This window comes from Elephantulus edwardii, unplaced genomic scaffold, assembly GCF_000299155.1.
Source record: "Elephantulus edwardii isolate Elephantulus edwardi_28Jun2011 unplaced genomic scaffold, EleEdw1.0 scaffold00263, whole genome shotgun sequence".
Taxonomy (NCBI): domain Eukaryota; kingdom Metazoa; phylum Chordata; class Mammalia; order Macroscelidea; family Macroscelididae; genus Elephantulus; species Elephantulus edwardii.
Genome location: NW_006400013.1, coordinates 3,489,865 through 3,511,228, shown reverse-complemented (window position 1 = coordinate 3,511,228; position 21,364 = coordinate 3,489,865). Strand labels below are relative to the sequence as shown.

General features: G+C 48.7%; 2 protein-coding genes across 2 annotated transcripts in view; one reads left to right on the top strand and one right to left on the bottom strand.

Moving 5' to 3' along the window:
- The first annotated feature begins 320 nt into the window (after positions 1 to 320).
- On the top strand, positions 321 to 12,251 carry OAZ2 (ornithine decarboxylase antizyme 2). Its single transcript, XM_006899627.1, is given in 6 exon segments — positions 321 to 468; positions 9,176 to 9,251; positions 9,253 to 9,333; positions 10,679 to 10,854; positions 11,626 to 11,711; positions 11,888 to 12,251. Coding segments are annotated over 6 exon segments (570 nt in total). The 5' UTR covers positions 321 to 448; the 3' UTR covers positions 12,019 to 12,251.
- A 7,153-nt stretch (positions 12,252 to 19,404) lies between these two features.
- The window catches only part of ZNF609 (zinc finger protein 609), a 234,463-nt gene continuing 232,503 nt past the window's right edge, over positions 19,405 to 21,364 (bottom strand). Inside the window, exons 6-8 of the mRNA XM_006899626.1 lie at positions 20,581 to 20,756; positions 20,091 to 20,307; positions 19,405 to 19,478 (exon numbers count right to left, since the gene is read on the bottom strand). Coding sequence (XP_006899688.1) covers positions 19,405 to 19,478; positions 20,091 to 20,307; positions 20,581 to 20,756 — 467 coding nt within the window. The remainder of the gene's footprint in view (positions 19,479 to 20,090; positions 20,308 to 20,580; positions 20,757 to 21,364) is intronic.

The following is a 21,364-nucleotide window of genomic DNA, read 5'->3' as shown; positions in this document are numbered from 1 at the left end:
ACAGCAATCCTTCGGGTCGATCGTGTAGCACGGTCACGAATAGGGATTGCCACGAGCAGCCCTGGCTTGGAAGCACTCAAATATTGCTCTTCACGCCGCGTGCCCCTCCCCCAACCACTCCCGCTCCCTGGTGCGCCTGCGTGGAGGTGGGGCGGTACTTTGCCCTTTGTTGTGGGCCCCAGTTTCCCAGGACACCGCGCGGCCCTGGGGTGGGGCTATGCAGATGAGGCACTTGGGGGCGGGGCGGCTGCGGCGGCGTCGGTGGCGGCCGGGGAGGGTCAGTTGGAGGCAGGCGCTCGCTGAGGCAGGAGGAGGGCTCTCGACCCGCGGCCTGACAGGGACTTAGTCCGCAGCGATCGGCCCCCCGCGCGCGACCCCACACCCACCCACTCATCCACCTACCCACTCCCTACGCCGCCTCCTCTCACCCTGAGCAGAGCCGCCGAGGATGATAAACACCCAGGACAGGTAACGGCCCGGCCCAGGCTGCTCGCCCTCGTCCTCCCTTCATCTTCTCCAGTGGGCCTCCTCCGCCACCACCCAGCCGCCCCCCCATGGGCCCCATCCACCCCCCATCGGGGCCCGTTCCCATCACAGCCACGCTCTTCTGAGCTCCAGCCCCACAACTAGGCCTCCTTCCGTCCTTTAGCCCCTTCTATCCTTTCCCCCTTAACCGAGCCTCTTCCCCTCAAGCCCCCCAAACCTAGACCCAAGCGTCCACAATTTCCCCTTCCGCGCTGCCGATTGGTGCCCTGTTCCCCAAACGGGGCTTTCCAGTTATCTAGATTCTCCAGATTGTTTCTTGTTCCCCAAATCGTTATTTCTCCTCCTTTTAAGTCACTTAACCCTGCCCTCCAAGTCTCCTCGTTAATTCATACTGCCCCCCCCAGACTCCCCTCTTATCATTGCCGCCCCACCCCCATCCAGGCTCCATCCTTGAGCTTCTCAACTAGAACCATCCCCACCACCATCCCCCCACCCCGTGCCCAGCCCTCCCCTCGGCCCCTCCAGCCTTAGCCTCATCTTTTCCCACCCATCGTCCCCACCTCTTTCCAGTCAGGCCCATTTTCCCTTTTTCTTCACCTCATTCTTTTCTTTCTCAAACACTAGCTGTGGTTCATCTTAACTAAACCTTATCTTTAGATCACTGGCTCCACAGCATGCAGCCCACCCTACTTCCAGGGAAGGCCTTTGAGGGGCACCCCCTTTCCCTATACCTCCAATAACTTCAGATCCAGCCCTCCGGGCCTGGAACCTGGGCCTTTGCAAGTTTCCTCTTACAAAACCTGTCCCTGTCCTCCATCCGTTAATTGGAGAGAGAAGCTGCACATCTTTCCGCAACTGAGTACCCATGGATTTCTAAACTGACCTCCTATATCCTTCCCAAGCTGCCACCGTCCATCTCACTTTCCCTGTCTGCCTCTCTTCTGTTTGCAAGGCAGCCCTTCGAACGTTTCTCAGATTTTAACCCCATCACTGCTTCATAACTCTTGTGATTCTCTAGTTTTTTATGCCAGTTGCCCTTACATATTAGGATGGCCTCTGTTTACATATTGGGCCCAATTCCTGTCATTTTTTTCCTTAGACCTGTGACTGTCCGCTCCACACCAAGTCTGAGTCTCTTAATTTCCCACATCAGATCCTTTGTGCCCAGTTTGGCCTAATGGTTTCTGCCCCTCTCTTGGGCCTCATTGTTTGGCAAGCAGATCTAGTCCTCGCAAATCCTCTTTAAATTATACTATGGTCTGTTAAAACTAGGCTTCAGTTCCGCTTACAAACATGACCTTCCTTATTCCTTTTTTTTGCCACTCAGGGTTCTCAAATTTGACCTACCCTCTCACTAAATTAGTCTCTACCACTTCAGCAACACCATCTTCCTCTTTAATACTCCTCACTAGGTTTTCAGCTTCCCTTGTGTTTTTCAACCTTGATTGTACATATGAATGATCAGTCACCTCGATCCCAACTTCAGATTCTGATCTTATTGGTGTGGGGTGGAGCCTGGGGGTTAGCATTTATTTTTAAAGCTCCTCAACCAATATTTTGTGCTGTATTTTTGGGGTGGAGAAACACTACCCCTTCCCAACTCCCCAAAAGGCTTAAGTCCTTCCCATCGGGTGCCAGCTATGGCTCTAGTCACAAAGATTTCGTATTCTCCCAGATGTTATTCAGAAATGCCTAAGGTGCCCATAACCACTTAATTCTACTACAAGTTACGTAGTCCTTAGCCATTAGCCTTTTTTTCTTACCTCAATTCTCAGACCATCACCCCACTCCCACATTTCTTCCTCTGTGCAGAAAGAGAATAAACTCCTCTCTTTCCTGGTTCTGGGCCTCTTTGACTGTCTCCGATTCCCATGCCTCTTTACCCACAATTTCACTCTGTTGCTATGCACTCTTTCCCTTCCTCTCCCCACCAGACTCCAGATCTAGCTCTCCTTGCATTCCTTTTCTCTTTCTTGTCCTTTGGAGCTGAGAAAGTGGAAGGGGCTTTGCCCTTCTTAGTGCTTAGATGGCAGGGATAAGGGAGCAGGATGAAGTGCAGGGGTGGAGGGAAGTCAAATGTACAGGATAACCCATTGAAGGGATGTGTGAAATGGATTTTGTTCCCTGGTCTTGTGTTTGTCTCCACAGTGGGACTTGGAAAGTGGAGGGGTCTCAGTGGACCTCAGGTTGAGCTGGTCTCGATGCCAAGTCCTTTACAGACTGAGCTCTGGAGTTGAGCACTTGGGACCAACACAGGAGGGCCTTTGCAGACTGAAGTTGAGCCACCGGACTCTAGTTCTGCTTTAGCGTGCTCACATACAAAAAGAGGGGGTTGGGTTGGCTTAGCTTGAAAATTCCTTCCAGCTTCCTAAGTGGCAAAACAGGCTTGCTTGTCTCCAGGGCTCTTGCTTGGTGTGTTGGTAATTTGAGGGGCTTGGCTGTAAGAAAGGCAGGTGGAGGGAGGAGCCCGCTGGCTTGCCAGGGCCTGGGCAGGAGAGAGGCCTTGGAACGGGTGCCTCCACTTTGGCCTGGGGGTGGGGTGGTATGTACAGGGTGTCTGGTTTCTTTGAGTTATGGCAATCCTGTCTCCAGAGCATGTTTTCCAGACTCCTCTTGCCTTGCCCTGTCTAAAAGGAACACTGGTAGAGCACTAACTAGGGATTCTGATAACATCCGGATGTTCTTCTCAGTGTTCTTGGTGTTTGGTATCCAGAGAAGGGAGCTGGCTGGGTGTTCATTCGTCCCATTGTGTGGGGGGGATGGGATTCCCAGTTTCCCTGGCTCCAGTGAACTACTGAGAGGTGGAGACTTAGTTTCCTGGAAGAAGTACTTGCAAGGAGCAGGCAACATGTTTTGAAAACAAGGCTCTTCCTTTCCCATCTCTTTTCTGATTGGTACCTTCAAAATGCTGAAATTCCAAATGGTGGGGGAGGGAAGAAGACAAGGATGAGCACCTTTAGTATATGACTTCTGAATATGAAGTTTAAATCCAAGGAAATAATTGCTGGATTTGTGGGGACAGTGACAGTTTCTGTTCAGGGCTTCCTTAGTACCATGTGACAGGATAGTATGTGGAGAAGAACTAATCTTGGTTTGGCAAGCATGTTATAATCAATCCGTGTATTGTTGAACCTTGAGCAGAAACATTTGGGTCTACACGGTTTCAGGCTTGGTTTTTCCCCTGAGAGGTGGGCAGGACCTAGGACCCCATCAGACATCCCTTGAGCATCTTCAAGTGGTTTCCTGGGCAGTGGAATTTCTCTTACTCCAGAGAATATGATTTTTGTTACTCTTGTTTATTGACACTATGGGCATGCAGTTCAAATCAGCAGCTGCTCTGTGGGAGGAAGATGAGGACTTTCCTCCTACACGATTTACATCCTTTGAAAACCCACTGGGAAGCTCAGCTATGAGTTGATTCCAACTTGACTACACTTCATGACAACAACAACAACATGATTTGTTGTGTGTAGTTACTAGGGGAAGGCAGTTTTCCTAGTATGAGTCTTCAAGGTCACCCCACAGATAGAGTGAGTATAGTCAAGAATGCCCCCAAATTGGAGGTATGCTTCAGAAAGCAGTGTGACCTAATAATAGCAATTTCCCAGTCGGCCAAGAAATCCAAATTTAGCCTTGAATCTGCTCAAAAATGCTAAAAAAGGGGACTGAGGAGTGGGGTAGAGGGATGTTACAAATATGCATGTCTAGAAAAAAAAAAGAGTAAGGCATTCCTTCTTGGAGCAGCGTCCTGTGTTGATTGAAGCTGGTGCCGGGGCGTGGATGGCTATGACAGCCAACAGAAAGACCAGAAATGGCTGAGTAGGTGAGCAAGAACTTTGTTACTTGAAGCAAACAAAACAGGTAGTTTCCTGTTAGAAGCAGCAGAATAAAAGGCTTTGTATAATACAAGCCTTAAGAAAATTCCCTAGGTCTTTGAACACTACATAAACAATGAAGTAATTCTATCCTGGGAAAGAAGGCTAGCCCTGGGTGATGCGCTTCTCTCCAAATGAGATGTAGGTAGTAACGAGGAAAAATGAAGGTCTTATTTAAAGCATGTCCCTAGCTACCCCTGGTGGCATGACTGAGCTTACCTTTGGTGGAAGATGTTCCAGTGTCAGCCTTGCAGTAAGATCTCTTGGAAGGAAAAGAGACAAACTTCCGAGGCACAGGTATTCTGGCTGTCACCAGAATGTTTCTTAATAGAAAACAGTCAAAACTCATTTTTTATTTAAAAATTCAGTTTTCCTTAAGACTGTGACTCAGGATGGTGATACCACTTTCCTTATGATCTTGCCATAGTACGTAGACTCCCCTTGGATACAGAACAGCCCCAGTGAAATGACTTTTGCCTGGCACCTGCACAGTGCCCTTTCCTCGGATTGAAGAGAGGCTGCAATGGGAAATTGGCATCTGTGGTTACAGTAATCACCTCCTACCTTTCTTCCTATTTCCTTTCAGCTGAGTGATGGAGTGGCCCCTTTGCAAAGGGATTAGCCGCCAGAGACAACCTTAGTCTCAGAGTGAAAGACTGTTTGCGGGAGCTTAGGGCACCCTGAAAAGGATTCTGTTGACACAGGCCACGGAATGGATTTTTCAAAGAGGTTAACAGTGAATGTAGCAGTGAAGACAAGCAGTGGGAAAGTAGCTTTTGTGTCTTTTCACGTGATACCAAAAAGTCAGTAAAACCAGTGCCATCTGACCCTCCTCTCACAGGCAGTAGAAAGCAGAAAGGGTGCAGATTTGAACATATAAGGCGGCCACTGATTCAAGTGAAACTTGATCAAAAGTCTGTCCAAGAGAATTGGAATTCAAGTATTTGTAGCCGAATGGAAGCTAGTCACAAAATCACTTCTCTATTAGATTTCAGTTCTGCTTTACCCTGTTTAGCAAACCTTTTACTTTAAATAATGATATAAAAGTTAAATAGTAATCACCTGAGAGGTTGTAAACAGGATTTGAGGAACAAGAATTTGGTTAGCCATCAGCATTCCCCAGGAATATATCTGTAACCAATATATGATGTTAAAACCTGTTAAAGAGATTTCAGAGGAGCCCTTGTGGCATAATGCATAACATGTAGGGCTGCTATCCAAAAAGTTGCTGCTATCCACCAGCAGTTCCTCAGGAGATAAATTGGTTGTCTACTCCCATAAAGGTTTCCACATATGGAAACCCAGCGGAGGGTAACTGACTGGATGGCAGTGGAGCAAGGTCATTTCAGATCACAGTTTCTTAGAACACTTTCAATTAGAGGCAGTAAGAGGTGTTATCTTGGTCATGCTTGTATACTGTGTATCCTAAGTGTGTTTCTAAAGGCATGTCTGATAATAATTTAGAAAAGAAAAGGCACCAACAGATTGGCTCTAATCACCTCTCCCTCTCTTGAATTGACTTGAATACTGGACACCTGGCACCCTCATTTCTGATGCAATAGACATTTCTTTTTCTTCTCTTCAAACAGCCAGCCCCAGCCTTGGGGTGTTTGAGTTCAGTCTGATACATTTGATTCTCTTTAATCAGCCTGATCTTTACAGCCTCTGGCCTGAGCTGCTTAAATCATCTTTGTGGTGGTGGTGATTAAGCTGTGCCTGCTCCCCAGCGGGGTGAGCAGGATTTGAGGAAGGACTGGGAAAAGCTGGGCAGCTGAGCTGGCTAGAGACTGGACTAAACTGAATATGAAACCGAACCTGGACAGGAAGGCTGCGTTTAGTAGCTGCTTTCTCTTGTACTTAGGTTTCTACACAATTCACTCAGCACAGTGCGGCTGGTAGCCTATTCTGCCACACCACCATTTTGACACGAAAGGCAGCATGAGGACCAAAGAGTCTTTGCTGGGAAATCTCATGCCCTTTTAACTACCTACCACATAAGTACATGCCAACTCCCCTTTCCACTTCATAAATGAAAATCAAGGGTTTTGAAAGAGAAGCCATTTGTCATAGTAACTAAAATCTGATCCATTATGTTGGATGTTGAAGATAATTATTGTGATCTGCTGTTTACTAAGCTTATCCTAAACCCCCAGGTGTTTCTCTTAGGGAAATGGAATTCGATCCCAAGGTTGGGGCCTTGAAATATCCTCCATGCCCACTCTCAGATGCACTTACTTTTTTGGTGCAGACTTTGTGGGGGTGGAAGTAGAGTCTCCTGGAGCTTTGTAGGGGATTAAAATGATGAGTTACCATGGCATAGACTTCTTGCATTTATTTGACAAGGCAAGAGCTCAGGGAGGCAGAAATATCAAGAGCTCGAAGATTATTGCTGGACCATAGGGTGGCCCTGGGAATTATTTCTAGGAAAAGCGAATCTGGATCTAAAAAAAATAATCCCAAACACACTCTCCCCACTTTAATCTTTTCAGAGGATTGGCCTCATTGCCTCTGCCATTTGTAAGTGAAAACTGGCCCAGAATCTCAGTGGTGATGGGTGTGCAGGACAGGGCCTTCCCATGAAGGCTACTGGAGTCATAATTGTTATGGAGCAGCATCTTTAGTTAAGTGCATCTGGTCTGTGTTGACACTGGAATTGCAAGGGCCCTGGTGATTTGTTTGTCCTGTGACCCTAAGCACCTCTCCTGGCATGCCGCTCACCTGCCTACCCCACAGGGATTTTTCCCAGTCTGTAGGGACCTTCATAGACCACTACTAGCCAGCCAATGCCCTCCTGCTACTCCTGCAGGAACCTTAGCACTGGCCAGAAGTGGCCACTCGGAGGTGAATGGGAAGGGAATTCTCATGAAAGCCACATGTGTGTGCCTTTCTTGGGGAAACCCCTGGTGGTTTTTCCTGCCTGGACACTCCATTATTTGGCCCCTTCACACAGTGGAAGGGGCAATCACAATAGCATATTGTCCTCACAGAACACAATTCTGAAGTCAGTAGTGTAGGTCTCTGTTGTCCTCTTCTGTTAGCAGCTGTTATTGACGCCAGCAGGGAGAGGAAAGGGTTTCCAGAAGGCCAGAGGGAGTAGGGGAATGTGGGGTTAGTACCCTCACGTGTGGATGTTGCGCCCCGCCCACTCATCCTTCTCTGAGATCACCATTTCCAGATGTGCTTTTAGACCTCTAGTTGAAATCCTTGAGATCCCAGTCCTTAGGAAGCTGATAAAGAGGTGGTTGTTGTGTGTCATAGAACTGAAACTGACCCATAGCAGACCCTTTAGTGGGTTTTTCAGAGGCAAGAAGTTGCACAGGAGGAAACAGCCCATCCTACTTCCATGGAGCAAGGATTTGAACTTTGTGCTTTTGGGATTGCAGTGCAGCTTCTTATAATTAGGCACCAGAGTTCCCTTAAAGTGTTTGGGGGGGACCAATATATACCTGCTAATAGAACTGGTGTGCAGCCCTTTTGGTCACTATACTACTGCATGTCACATGTGGGTTCATTTATTGCCGTCAGGAGACATGACGTGCCCAAATCTGGTGTGGAATGCCATACCATAAAGGACAGTGGGAATAATGGTACCTTACACCATTTTACAAAGGAGCTTTCTGGGAAGAGTCCCGATGTACACCATTTTCTGACTTCTGGGGTACCATGATTGTCCAGAGGTACTGGGGCTGGTGTGGGGGCCCCTTGGACAGGCCACTTGCTGAGCTGTGGGGTATACACACAGTGGGTCACTGTCCCTGCTTCACTTGCTCTTGCCTAGAGAGTGAGTTGATTCACTTAGTGGCATCTCAGACTAAATTCACTCACATTGTTGTCGAAGCGGAACCTCCAGAAGACTTCTGAGGCTACAGCCTGCATGGGAGATTGCCCAGCTTTCACCCTCAGAGTAGCAGGTGGATTTGAACCACTTGAGAGGTGCCACCTTCAGGTTGGCAGAGAAATGCTACAGACTCATGCTACCAGAGCTCCTCATCAGTCTAAGGACCCACTGAATTGGGTATAGAAGCCAGTGGGGGGCACACACTAGGAGTGAAGGGAGCTCCCTTAGAAGCCATGCCCCTTCCGTACTTCCGTATTGTTGGTTGGCATGTCCACAGGCCCCAGAACCACCCTCCCTACCCAAGCTGTCCACTCCGACCACATCCATGTTCCCAAACTCACAAGCCCAGGTCAGATTATACCACAGAAGTGCAGGGAAGTTTAGCATTTGGTGCCACGCTAAGGACAGCCTCAAACGCCACAGTACTAGTGCACCTTTGTCCAGGAGCCACATCCTGGATTGAATTCCATTCTTGACCCTTAGAGAGTTGGGTGATAATTTTCTGTTCAGGGTTCTTTGCTCAGAAGGGGGACTGGCTGTCATTGGGAAGGTGGCCTTTGAAGTTCCTCAGGAATATGGACCCCAGCTCATAGGCTTCTGCTTTGCAGTCTAAAGTGATAATTGATAATAAAAGTGTAAACTGTAATTGTTGAGGCTCGGCTGGGGTCAGAAAACTTGGAGTTGAGTGGGGAGGATGCACTCCATACAGGCTCTGTCTTGGTGGCAGTTCTGGCTCAGGTTCCCCACAGGGTCTGCTCATGCCACCAAGATTGTTTGAAGATGTCTGATAGGTTGTGCCTCCGTGGCAGGCCCCTTTGCACCCCCTGGGCCACTGCAGCATTGGGTGCTGCCTCAAGACGGCTGGGGTGTGGTCGTCCAGCACTTCTTTAGGGAGCGCGGCAGGGGCTGAGGTGGGATGTCACAGTAAATTTTCATGTCTCAGTGTTTACTGTCTCACCCTCTTTGTCTCTTGCAGTAGTATTTTGCCTTTGAGTAACTGTCCCCAGCTCCAGTGCTGCAGGCACATTGTTCCGGGGCCTCTGTGGTGCTCCTGATGCCCCTCACCCACTGTCGAAGATCCCCGGTGGGCGAGGGGGCAGCAGGGATCCTTCTCTCTCAGCTCTAATATATAAGGTAAGAAGGACCCCGGGAGGAAGGTGGGATTGGAAAGCCTTCTCACACCACTGAGTCAAGGAGAAGGATGACTTTCAGGTCTTTAGTCTGAATTTTCTTTTTTTTATTATTATTTTGTGTGCGTGTACCGTCAAATCAGATCTGACTGGTACAGGAGGATATTGCGCCTCCTTCTCCGGCAGAGCGTCTGGTGGATTTGAACCGTGTTCCTCTGGGATTGCAGTGCAGCTTCTTGCCACTAGGCCACCAGAGCTCCCCTAGTCTGAATTTTCAAGTGAGGTCAGCAGGGGATCAGGAAGGGCTCTCTGGACCGAGGCTGCTCTGTGACTTCCTGTCACCACAGCTTGGTGGTCAGCACTCGAGTGGTGCAGTTTCAGGGTCCTGAGAAGCGTGGGGCACAAGAGTGTTTCTTGATGGATGCCTCAGTTTGCCTGCAAGCTCAAGGAGCTTTTCCCCAGTTGTCCTTGACTCTTGAGCATTCTGACTTTTGTCCCTTACCAGCATGATGCTGGAGGTGGGATTTGGTGTGTAGACGGGAGGTAATGAGTCTTGGGGGCCGGGAGCTAAGTCTCCTCTTACCTGGTAGTATAGGGCAGGGATCCATAGATTTGGATAGTCTTGGGGAACTGCTCAATATTTCTTCTTTCATCCCCCACCCTGTCCGAGAACAGTCTGGGCTGGGGCAGCCAGCTATTTGCTGCTTTTTAATCTTCTGTGATTGAAGTTGAGAAGTTGTTTTCACGGCCCCCTAAGAGTGGGATGGAAGGGGAACAGAGGCACCAGAGCTCAGATGAGCAAACAGGAGCCCTGCAGTCCACCTGGAAGCAGGCTTTGGTTGAACCTGGTCCCCTGGCAGGCCCTCACATATGCTCATTCATTTTTTATGTTTCTCTTTCAGAGAGGGAAGGGAATTGGCATGGTGCTGTGGAAAAAACATGCACTTTGGAGTTAGGGAGACATGGACTTGAACCTCAACTCTGTAATTTACTAGTTGTGGAGCCTTGGGTCAGTTACCTAAATGTTCTGGGCCTTAGTACCTCATATTTAAAATGGGGCTATTAATGCCTATTTCCCATGCCTGTGGTGACGATCAAGACAACACGTGGATAAGCACCTCGCACAGTACTTGGCATTTAGCAGACACATGATAAATACTCCTTTCACATCACACTGGTTTGAGTCTCTGCTAGTAAGAAATTGCCCTGTTGGGCCATTGTGCTGCTCTGCACTTTCAGGGTGCTGAGATTGGGCCAAGGGGACTCCCAGCAACATCTCAAGTTAGGGAGCTAAGATGTGGCCAGAGAGTCATCAGTGACCTGGGTCTCTGCCTTCATTTTCTTCTCAGGACGAGAAGCTTACTGTGACCCAGGACCTCCCTGTGAACGATGGAAAACCTCACATCATCCACTTTCAGTATGAGGTCACTGAGGTGAAGGTCTCTTCGTGGGATGCAGTCCTGTCCAGCCAGAGCCTGTTTGTAGAAATCCCAGATGGATTATTAGCTGATGGGAGCAAAGAAGGGTAAGGAGAAAATGGGGAAGTCAGGCCTGTTCCAGAGGCTGTGTACTTAGGGGGGAATGAGATGAGGGGACATCTGGGCCTTTACTCCCAGCTCTAGTCTCTCCAGGCAGGTAAGATTTTGTAACAAGTTATTTTTAGCTAGTACCAGAGGCCTGCTCTAGTTATAATTAAAGCAGATCGTTATCACATTAACCAAATCTCTGCCAGTTAATCGCCTGTGGTTCATTGTTCACAGCAGACACTAAATCCCCCTTGATCTACTACACTGTGGTATAGTTCAAAGGCTGGAAAACTCAAAGGTATATGGGCCTATTCACTGGATGGGCCAGGCCCTCCAGGCAGCCAGGTGTGTGAAAGCCATTCCGAGAAGGGACTTCTCACAAGGAGGGACTTGGACCCTTCTCGAGGAGGGAGTTGTCCCAGGCTCTCTAGAAGTCTTTGTAGGTAGTGGAAGTTTGTTACCAAACCTTGGCAATCTTAGAGGACTCCAAAAGAGTGCCATTCTCGTTCTAGGCCCAATTTTTATCTTAGGAATTTTATTAGCTAAATTAATGTTAATTTCTTATGAAGAACCCCAGTTGTTAGAAGAGGTAAATTCTGCACTTTCTCAGGGGTTGTGGCTGAACTCTGGGTCTTGCACCAAGAACCTCCTCCTCTCTGAACTTCTGTATTTACAATGGTTGTAAGCACCAAAACAACTTAAAAAAAGTTGGAGGTATGTGTGAAGGTCTAGGGGAATTAGGTCTGAGTGGTTTTCTTGGCCCCTTTCAGATTGTTAGCACTACTAGAATTTGCTGAAGAGAAGATGAAAGTGAACTACGTCTTCATCTGCTTCAGGAAGGGCCGGGAAGACAGAGGTGAGAAGGGGGTGCTCTTGTTCAGTGAGGTGGGGTTTGAGATTTGTTTTACAAACCCTGGGAGGTCCCTGAAGGGAGAGAAAAGGCTTATTCAAGTAAGTCTTTGGTTTGGGTTTTCCCTTGATTTCAGCTAACGCTCCTGTTCATGGAAATTCTTTTTATGCTGTCTCCTGCAGCTCCGCTTCTGAAGACCTTCAGCTTCTTGGGCTTTGAGATTGTGCGTCCAGGCCATCCCTGTGTCCCCTCTCGGCCAGATGTGATGTTCATGGTTTATCCCCTGGACCAGAACTTGTCCGATGAGGACTAATGGTCATGGAGGATGCTGTGCCCAAGAGCCACATGGGGGAAAAGGGGAAGGTCAGGCAGCCCTGGGACTGAGGAGGGGTCCCCTCCTGTCTAGGGAAGGACGCTGAAGGGCACAGGGTGAGGGTTGCCTATTGTGTTCTTGGAGTTGACTTCGTTGAAATTGTTTTCCATAAAGAACAGTATAAACATATTATTCACATGTAATCACCAATAGTAAATGAAGATGTTTATGAACTGGCATTAGAAGCTTTTTAAACTGCACCGTGACCGCTCTGTCCAGCTGAGGGGAGGACACTGCCTGTGGGAGGGGCTATCTGGGCCCAGGGGCAAGGCCTGGTGGGCAGCACTGCCAGGCTCAGCTTCCCTTGCTGTTGGCCTCTCCTCTTCGGTTCTTAAGACTTGTGTATTTTTCTTTCTTTGCTTCTTATCACCCCAGGGGCTCCTGGGTGTAGGCTTTTCCGCCCATAGGCAGTGTCCTTATTTATGGACACTAGACCTGGGCTTTTTTGTGCATTTGTGTGTGGCCTGGAGTAAGCAGGTCTGAACCCTCCTCTTTTAAAGCTTGGTGTTATTCTGGCATTTGGTTAAGCTGGCTTAATCTGTTTAATGTTATCAGTGCATTTAAATAGGGGCATTGAAGTTCACTCCCACCACCAGGGCTTTTTTGGGGTGCCTGGGCCTTAAGAAAACACTAGCCAAATTCTAATTCTCAAATAACTGCCAGGACTTCTTGCTCTTGGCTGTAGGCCCAGGCCCCAAGGTCTCCTTCTGAGGGTCACTAAGAGCAGAGGTGGTTTAGCAACTCAGGGCCTGGGAGTTGTGGGGGAATCTATTCTTAGGGACTGGACGCCTCTGGCTGGCTGAGTGTAGTGGTAACTGTCCTCTCACTCCCTAACAGGTTCTTAGTGCCTGCGAGACCCTGCTCCACAGGCTCTAGGGGTGGGACTGGGGAGTCAAGCTGGCCTGCCTTTTTCTGTTTTCACTGAACAGCCTGTTTTAAGTGGGGACAAAGAGGGAGAGAGAGATCTAGTTTGGGTGAAGGGGTGGGGGTAGGGTGCCAGGGAGGCAAGTGTGTTGTGTTACTATGTCAATAAACGGATTTAAAATTGTGGTTTGGTCTGTTCTTTATTCCTATATCAGGACCACTTCTCCTTCCATTACTGTCTTTTGAATTTAACTTAGTCTCACTTCACACTGGAACCAACTAACATATAGCTGACCCTCTGGGTTTTCTGAGGCTGTAAATACGCATGAGCAGAGATTGCCCTTCTTTCTCCCATAGAGTTGCTCTTGGAGTCAAACTGCCAGAGAGACTTGGCCTTAAACCAGGAGGAGATTGCTCTTCTTTCCTGGTGGATTCTCATAGTGGAAGAAGTGTGAGCTTTGGGCTGGTAGCACAGCTCAAGGTAGAGTAGGAATGTGGGGAGAGGCTGAAGTGCCACAAGGCAGGTAAACTGCCTGAGGTCCCTGGAGCCATGTTAAACTCAATTGTGGGTTGCTAGGTGGCTGAGAGGCACGCCAGAGCCTCTGGAGAGACAAGTATGCACACATTAGCTTCATCTAGAAGAGAAGCTAGTCCTAAGCACCACTCTGTTCTTAGGTAAGAGAAAACTGAACCCAGAAACAGAATTCTGGCTTTTGTATGGGGCTTCGTAACATTTCCATTTCTAGAAGTCTTCTCTGTCCTTGCTCCCCAAGGTTTTAAAGAGAACACCACACTTTGCCCGAGGTTTTCTTTTTTGGAGCCCAGTGACCCAGGGCAGGCCTCCATATATCTCCCTGTACCACCAACCCGTTCTCAGAGGTTAACAACCCCTTCTCCTGCATTTCCCCCTATTGTTTCTCTTTCCAAGTGAAGTGGTGGGTATGTTCTTCTACCTCCTTTAGCTCTGGCTTGAGATTCTGCTGTTTGGTTTTCTAAGGGTCTTTCGCCTATCTTCATATTCATGGTGCTATTGTTTCTGTTTTGAGTTGAGCTATTAACCTGGGACTTAAACTATTCACTAAAAAATAAAAACCCCTCCCCTAAGTATTAGAGCAGGTCTGGGCCTAGAGAAATTCAGTTGAAATCAAAAGGGCTTGAAGGTGTCCATTAATTAGAGGCTAACCCCAGTAGGCAACCTACAAACTCAAAACTCAATGCTGTTGATGCACAGTGACACTCAACTGGCTTTGAGGGCATAAATCGAAATGCCAGTCCCTAAGAGCCACTGGTAGATATGAACAGAGGCGTGTTAGCTTTTCAGTTAACAGCACAATGTGCTAGGCAACCTAAATGTAGTGATTAGAAATGGAAACAAGATCTTACTTCCACAGGAGTGCTGACAATAGCTGATCTCTCACATATAGGCAGCTGTTAACCTCAAGGAATCTACAATTCAGAAATTAGGTTATAATAGGACAAACGTTAAAGTTCACATAATGGCAAACACTGAGATTCAGCTGCCATCTGCTGGTGTGTCCTCTTCAATGCAGCCAGAGTAAAAAACAATTACTAGTGAGTATGGCAACCCCATGTGTGCCAGAGTAGCACTGTGCTATGTAGGGTTTTCAGTGGCTCATTTTAATCAAGCTTTTCTCCTGAGGCAGTTCTGGGTACATTCTGCTGGCCCAGAGGCTTTCACAACTTCTTAGGGCTGAATTTAGGCACTCAAATCAGATTTCCCCTTTAAAAAGAAAATCTTTGCTACTGAAGACCACTGATAGGAAAGAAATAGGCCCTCAGGAACTGGTACCAAAAAAAAAAAAGGGCAGAAACTTGGGAGGTGGAGTACTTTGAGGGGGATGGTGAAGTAATGCAGGGTAAGGGGAGATGTGTGAAGGCAAACTAAGTCTAAATTTAAGAACAGGGACATTAAAAACTTTATTCAATAAATACAACAAATAATTTAAAAATATACTTCAATTCCAAAGCCAATTAAGAAAAGGAAGTAGAGGAAAGAGAAAGGTAGAATGGGGGAATGAGAGAGGAAAATAGGAAAAATAAAGCTAGAGAGGTGGACTGGTGGTCTGGGTGGGGTCATTTCAGAAAGTTACCCACCCTTGGAAATTGAGGTCAAGTGCCCTGCCCCATAAGCCCATAGCCCTTGTTCTGGTGGATAGTCACAGGAGTCGCAGCCAGGAGTGATTCTCTGGGCTCTGAGATCAGCGTACACATGAGGTTGGAATCTAAGGGGAGAGTTGGGGGGACAGTTTCCCACTCAATCCTAAAATACATCCATCCTGACTCCCAGGCAGATTTAAACAGTGCAAACTCTTAGAGCTTCCAGCTGCATAGTTTCATAGGTGAGCGTCTAAAGCCAGAGCTTCCAGGAGGCAGGTCCCAGAGTACCCAGGGGTCCAAAGCACTTTACTGAAGTGGGGCTAAGGGTAACAAGAGGAGTGACCAGGCCAGCAAACAATGCTGGGCAGGAAAGGACTGCAGGGCAGGTAGTCTGGACACTGGGTTCAAACAGCTTGCCATCAGTGAGGGAAGGTGAAGCTGAGGATGCGTATGGAGTGGGCCAGGAAGATCAGGAAAGCTGAGGAGGAGGCAAGGTGGGGAGGCAGCTCAGCAGCAAACTCCAGGAGAAATAACCAGCAGCCCTCACAGATTTGTGATTGTCTCTTAAAAAGATTTATTTTCTCTTCTTGCCTGAATGTACAAAGGCAAAAAGAGTACAGTTTGTATATATATATATTTATATATATATATAAAAAAACAAGAACTTGGTAATGTACACTTTACAGAAGGGAAGAATCAGGAAGACTGAAATTAAATCCAGAGCAACACCAATGGAACAAAAGCTATGAACAGCAACACTGCCCCTCCAGCCCGGGCCTCCAGCTCGCCCCAACCTGCTCCCAATGGGGGGCTGAGCACCAAGGCAAGCGGGTGGGCTGGGGCAGGAGGGGCTTGATCCCAGGAGAGGCCCATGGCAGAGGATCACTGGAAAGCTTCCTGGGATGCCCTAGTAATAAAGCAAATGACAAAGGCCCAGCATTTTGGGGCCAACTAGCTGCCCAGTTGAATCTTGGGGGCATCAGAGTAGACACTCTGGGATGGTGAATAGGGTATGTGGGACAGTGAGTGACATAGGTGGCCTCAAAGCCTGTACACAGCAATTCCCTAGCCCGTCAGCAGTCTTAACCTCAACTCCTTAAGCCAAGTCCTCCTCCCCCACCTTTGAGCCTGGAGAGAAGAGACTGAAGAATTACCATTTCATAGGGTTGCCTTCTTCTTGATCTGGTCCTCTGACCTTGGATGTATGGAGATAAGATATATGGAGAGGAAGCGTAACACATGGACAAGGCAGGGGAGGAAGGGAGCTGGCACACCTTGAAGGGGATGGAGAAGAGGTGAATCCTGAAGAGCAGCTCTCCAAGCCTTAACTCCCCCACTAGAGGATCAGGCATGCTCTCTCTTGTTTCACCCTTAGGGGGTGTCCCAGTGAGTGGTGCCCAGGACTGGGCAGGGATGGCTTTGAGAAAGCCTTGATCTGGTGGCCTGGTTCTTAGCAGCAAACTCTTCCAGTTCTTGCTCCTGGGGTGACGTGGGCCTTAACCTTCTCACCAGATCATGGGTGCCCATGAAACCCCTACTCTTTAGAAAAGTGGGGGTGGGCAGCAAACCTCCATTCGCACTTGTCAAGGATGTGCAGTTCCCCTGGAGCAGCAGCAGCAGCTGTTCTGTGTTCCCTCAGGGAGGGAAGGTTGGATCTAGCAAGGATGCAGGGCCAGGCGAAGGCAGTGCCATTCTGCCATTGCTGCTTCCATATTGCTCTCTTGAGAAGCTCCTGCTCTTTAAGGTATAACTGGACATTAGGTCAAAGAGCCAGATGTTTAAAGAGATGTTCCTTTCTGCAGAATCCAACACTGCCCTGCTAACTCAGAAGCTTCCTCCTCCCTGTTGAAGAACAAAGTGGGAAGAGCAAAAATGTGGGGCCACACTTGCCCAATAGGAAAGAAAATGACTCCAAACAGTTTCTTTACACTATGTACAGAGCACGCTGTGGCCCAGTGCCACAGACCACAGATACAAAACACAACAACAGTATTTAAAAACAAACCGGAACAGAGATGGCCCTTGGCCTTACCCCACTGAAGCCTAGGAGGGCATAAACAGGCTGAAATTTAGAATCATGGTGATGCCAGTTAGGTGGGGTGAAGGTGTCCACACCAATTTCTTCCACAGATAAGAGGAAATCACTGCTCTGAGCACTGCCTGCCAGGGCAGCAGAAGGAATGACAGGTGAAGCTGCCTGGGGATGGCAAAAGGTCACTGGGGTTTCTTTTGGGAAGGGAGGTTCAACCCAACTGGAACAAAAAGATAAGAAACCTAGAAGAAAGGTCTGCAGATCAGAAGCAGCTCCCTCAGGGCAAATAGCCCCAAGCCTATCTACATCTAGGGATCCAGGCTTCTTAGAAACCCACCTGTGCTTGGCCTTGTGCTTTCTGTGCCCCAAAGCCTCTCTTCTTCAACTGTGTTGGAGCTAAGTCCCCACTCTTAAATTGACACTTTTGACATTCTGCTGCTCACAAATACCCCTCTGTACCCTTAGCTGCTGTGTGTCAGTCTTTCTTAATCCAGAGGATCAAGGAAAGATAGGAGGAAGCAGAATAAAGGGATGATATTCCAAAAGTGAAAAACAAAGACTCCCCAAACTTTGGGGAGGAAATGAATCCAATAAACTACCAAATCGTTGTAATTTTCCAAGCCAGAACAGCATAGAGCTTAGACTGGGAAACTACAGTTTTAAGGAGAGCAGAGACAGGTCTCAGTGCTTCCAGGCACTACCAACCAACTACACTGTGGCTCTGAGGAGGGAAGCCTTGGATGTGCTATCCCAGGGTCTAGGAAACATAACCGCTCATGGCCAAAGGCCCTAAAACAAACATGTGTGTTACAAAGAAACTGCTTATATTGGCACACGTGGAGGTTACAGATTGAGCTACAGAAAATCATATACTTGGACACAGAGGAACTTGGGTTGTATATATTTGTGGCCCTAAGTGAGTAAGAAACTCAGATGGCTGAACAGACAGAACATCTCAAAGAACTGCTGGGTGCTCCCAGGGATTGCCTCCTGGGCCTTGCCCTCAAGTAACCTGGAAGATGCCGAAGCGCCCCCTGCTGGAAGATGCAGGTGGTAGGAGGGAGAAATAGTATTTGATCGGCCTGAGTCTTCAGAGCCAAGCAGGGGAAGAGAGGAGGAAAAAATCAGTGTTGGGGATCCCCTGGGAAAGGCACCAAGGGGATGGGAGGGAAGAGAAAAGGGGGCAAGGAGTTGGGGAATAGGAGCAGATGACTTGGTGGGGATGCAGGGTCTATTTCACAGACTCCGTTCATGCTCCAGCTCCAGCTCCCTCCCACATCCCTGGGGGTCCTGTGCTGGTGTCAGGACCCTGCCTCCACCTGACAGGCAGCTCAAGACCCTGGTGGGGCAGATGCCTTGGGTCTTCCCTTCCAGGCCAGGCTCTGAGCGTTTATATGTGCTCATGTGATGGGGGACAAGTCTTCATGTTTGAAGACCTTGTTTTTACATTTACAGAAAAAAGCCAGCCCCCAATTTCTTTCCTGAGATTCTAATTCCTCCATGTGCTGCCAGTCCCCAGGGCTCAAGCTGGTGGGGAGCTGCAGGATCTAGTGATGGTGGTAACAATGGAAGGGGGAATGGCTGCTGTGCTGTCTTCAGACCTTACCCAGTGCTTGGGGGTCCCTCCCTGGGGTGCTGGTACTGCTCCAGCAGCTGACAGGGGCTGGGGGAAGAGAGCAGTGACTTCTCTGGGCTGAAGCCATATTCCCCTGGCTGCTCCCTGTGCCTTCATCTCCACAGAGGCCACAACTGTCACCAATGTGGCCGAGAGAATAAAGACTTTTGCTGAGTACCAGCTCTCCAGCTCCTGAGGAGGGGGGTGGGGAGTCCGGGGGTCTGGTGGAGGTGAGAGCGCCAAGGGTCTGCCTTCAGCCATGGTGGAAACAGCAAACAGGATGATCAACACCATTTAACTGATGTCTAAATGGCACCTCCAGCACCTCCTTGGGTGAGCCAGTCCGGGCCCGTGAAGCTGCCTTTATCCGGGCACTTGGTGTTCTGCAACGGAAACACGGACAGGTAACCAGGCACTCGGCCTGCTGGTAACATAACCACAAGGGGGCGCACCAAGAAAAGAAAAAAGACCATAAAGACCACACAGGTCTCTAGAGGTTAACTGTGTTCCACAGGTGGTCACAGATAGGCATGGCTTTGAAGCAGACTCTTGTACAAGAGGCTTGGCCAGGATTCCAGCATTTCCACATGGCTGACCCCACACAGCTATGCACCCATTTAATCACTCATGGATTCTGTGATCCAAGAGCAAATGGTCCTGTGTGTGACCCCAAATAAACAAAAGGCACTTACCATTCTCACCTCCGGGGGGGTGGGTAGAGTGAGGGGGTTGAGCCTTGCTGGCTGGCAACAATAGCCGTGGAAGAAAGCCCTGAGTGAGGAGGACATGTTAATGAGCCCCTTCCAGAACTCCATGCTGCTGAGAGCACTTTTCCTTACTAGTCAGGTGGGCACTGGGAGGCTGTCCCCTTAAATTCCTAACTCCCTTAACTTCTTGGGTGTGAGGGGAAAAATGTTTTTCATTGTCAGACATAGTAGGTGGGGATAGATAGGAAGAGCTTGTTTCCCTCTGGCTGTGGGAACACCTGTTTCTTATTCTTCCAATATCAATGCTGTGCAGGAGTTTTCAAGTCCTCCAGCTCTGAGGGAGGAAATACATGCCAGATGCTTTAATCACTCCATGTAGGGTGCTAGGGCTCTGAACAGATTGTTGTTATTTGCTGCCATCAAGCTGACTCTGACTCATGGTGAACACGTGTGACCAAGAACTACTCGGCAGGACTTCCTGGCTGTAGTGTGCACAGAGCCAGATTGCCAGGACGTTTCTTCCACAGTACTGGGGGAGAGGGTGTTGAACTGCCAACCTTTAAGGTAGCAGTTGAGTACAAGCCTTTTTACCATCTTGTACTCTAGTGGGGGAAAGGGAGGGAGTTTCCTGCCTGGGGTATCTTGCCACTGGGATGGACAGACAGAAGATGCTTACCTGCTGCATAGGGTAAGTTGTACTGTGCTGGGAGCAACGAGTACCCCAAGTGGTGGTGGTGGTGGTGTGTGGACATGAGTCGCTGGGAAGGGGAGGTGCGGGGCCGATCAACACTCCTTTCACTTGTGCCTGCTCCTCCCACGCTGCTACAGCTGCCACCGCTCCCCACCACCCCACAGCCTCCCCGATCTCTCTCCTGAGAAGTTTTATCACTTATCTGGAAAGGAAAGCAGACACAAAGGCACTATAGTGAGATGAGCGCAAGTGTACGTGCATGTGTGCACGTGTGTACACACATATGCACACTTGCATGAGACTCAAGGCCCACATTCAAACATCCTAAAAACGCAGAACAATGAAGCTGAAGAACAGTGAAATGCAGAACCGGGAGCTGCCAATGACATTCCTAGGGCCAGGCCTCAAACTTGCCCAATCTCTCCTAGGTCCCAGATCTCTGAAGAGCAACTTAGTGTTGCTGCACATCCCTTACCGTGGGAGACTTGCTCTTATAGTGACTGGCATGCTGCTGCAAGATGTCCAGGGCTTTGGACTCCGAACTGGACTTACAGCTGACACTGGGGCTGGCTCGTGCTTTGTCGGCATCTTCACCCCCTGACACCTTACTGCCATATGGGGAGAAAGAGTAGCTGGAAGGCAGGTAGGAGCCTGGGGAAGGAGAAACACAGCAGTGAAGGCTAGCAGAGACATGGGAGAAACTGTTTTAGTGATTAGGTGGGAATCAGCTTTCCCAGACACAGGCTGAGGTGTTTCCTACTAAGGGGACCTCAGGCGGAGACCACTGGCTTGCCCATTTGTCCCTAGGTAGACCCAGACCTCTGTAGGCAAAATGAGCTAAGGGACATGTAAGAACATGGACAGTAAGAACATGGCTAACTTCCCCAGAACCACTGTGGTTCTCTCAGAGACTTAGAGAGGTTGACAGTGAAGTGGAAAGATGACAAGTTTTGAGGGTAAGATGGCTTTTGGCTCAAATCTTTCCTCTTAAGACTTACCAGCTTTGAGAAAATTAACACAATTTTTTGGGGGCTTTGGTTTCTGCCTTCGCAAAATGAAGATACCAACAGTTATTTTATAGGCCAATGGAGAGGATTATTAAGACAATATAATCTACTTCAGTCAACATTCTTCTCGATACTATTTTTATGTTGTTGTTGTTATGTGCCGTCGAGTTGTTTTCGACTCATAGCGACCCTATGCACAACAGCCCTAAACCCTGCTCTATCCTGCGCCAACCGCACTGCCTCTGACACACC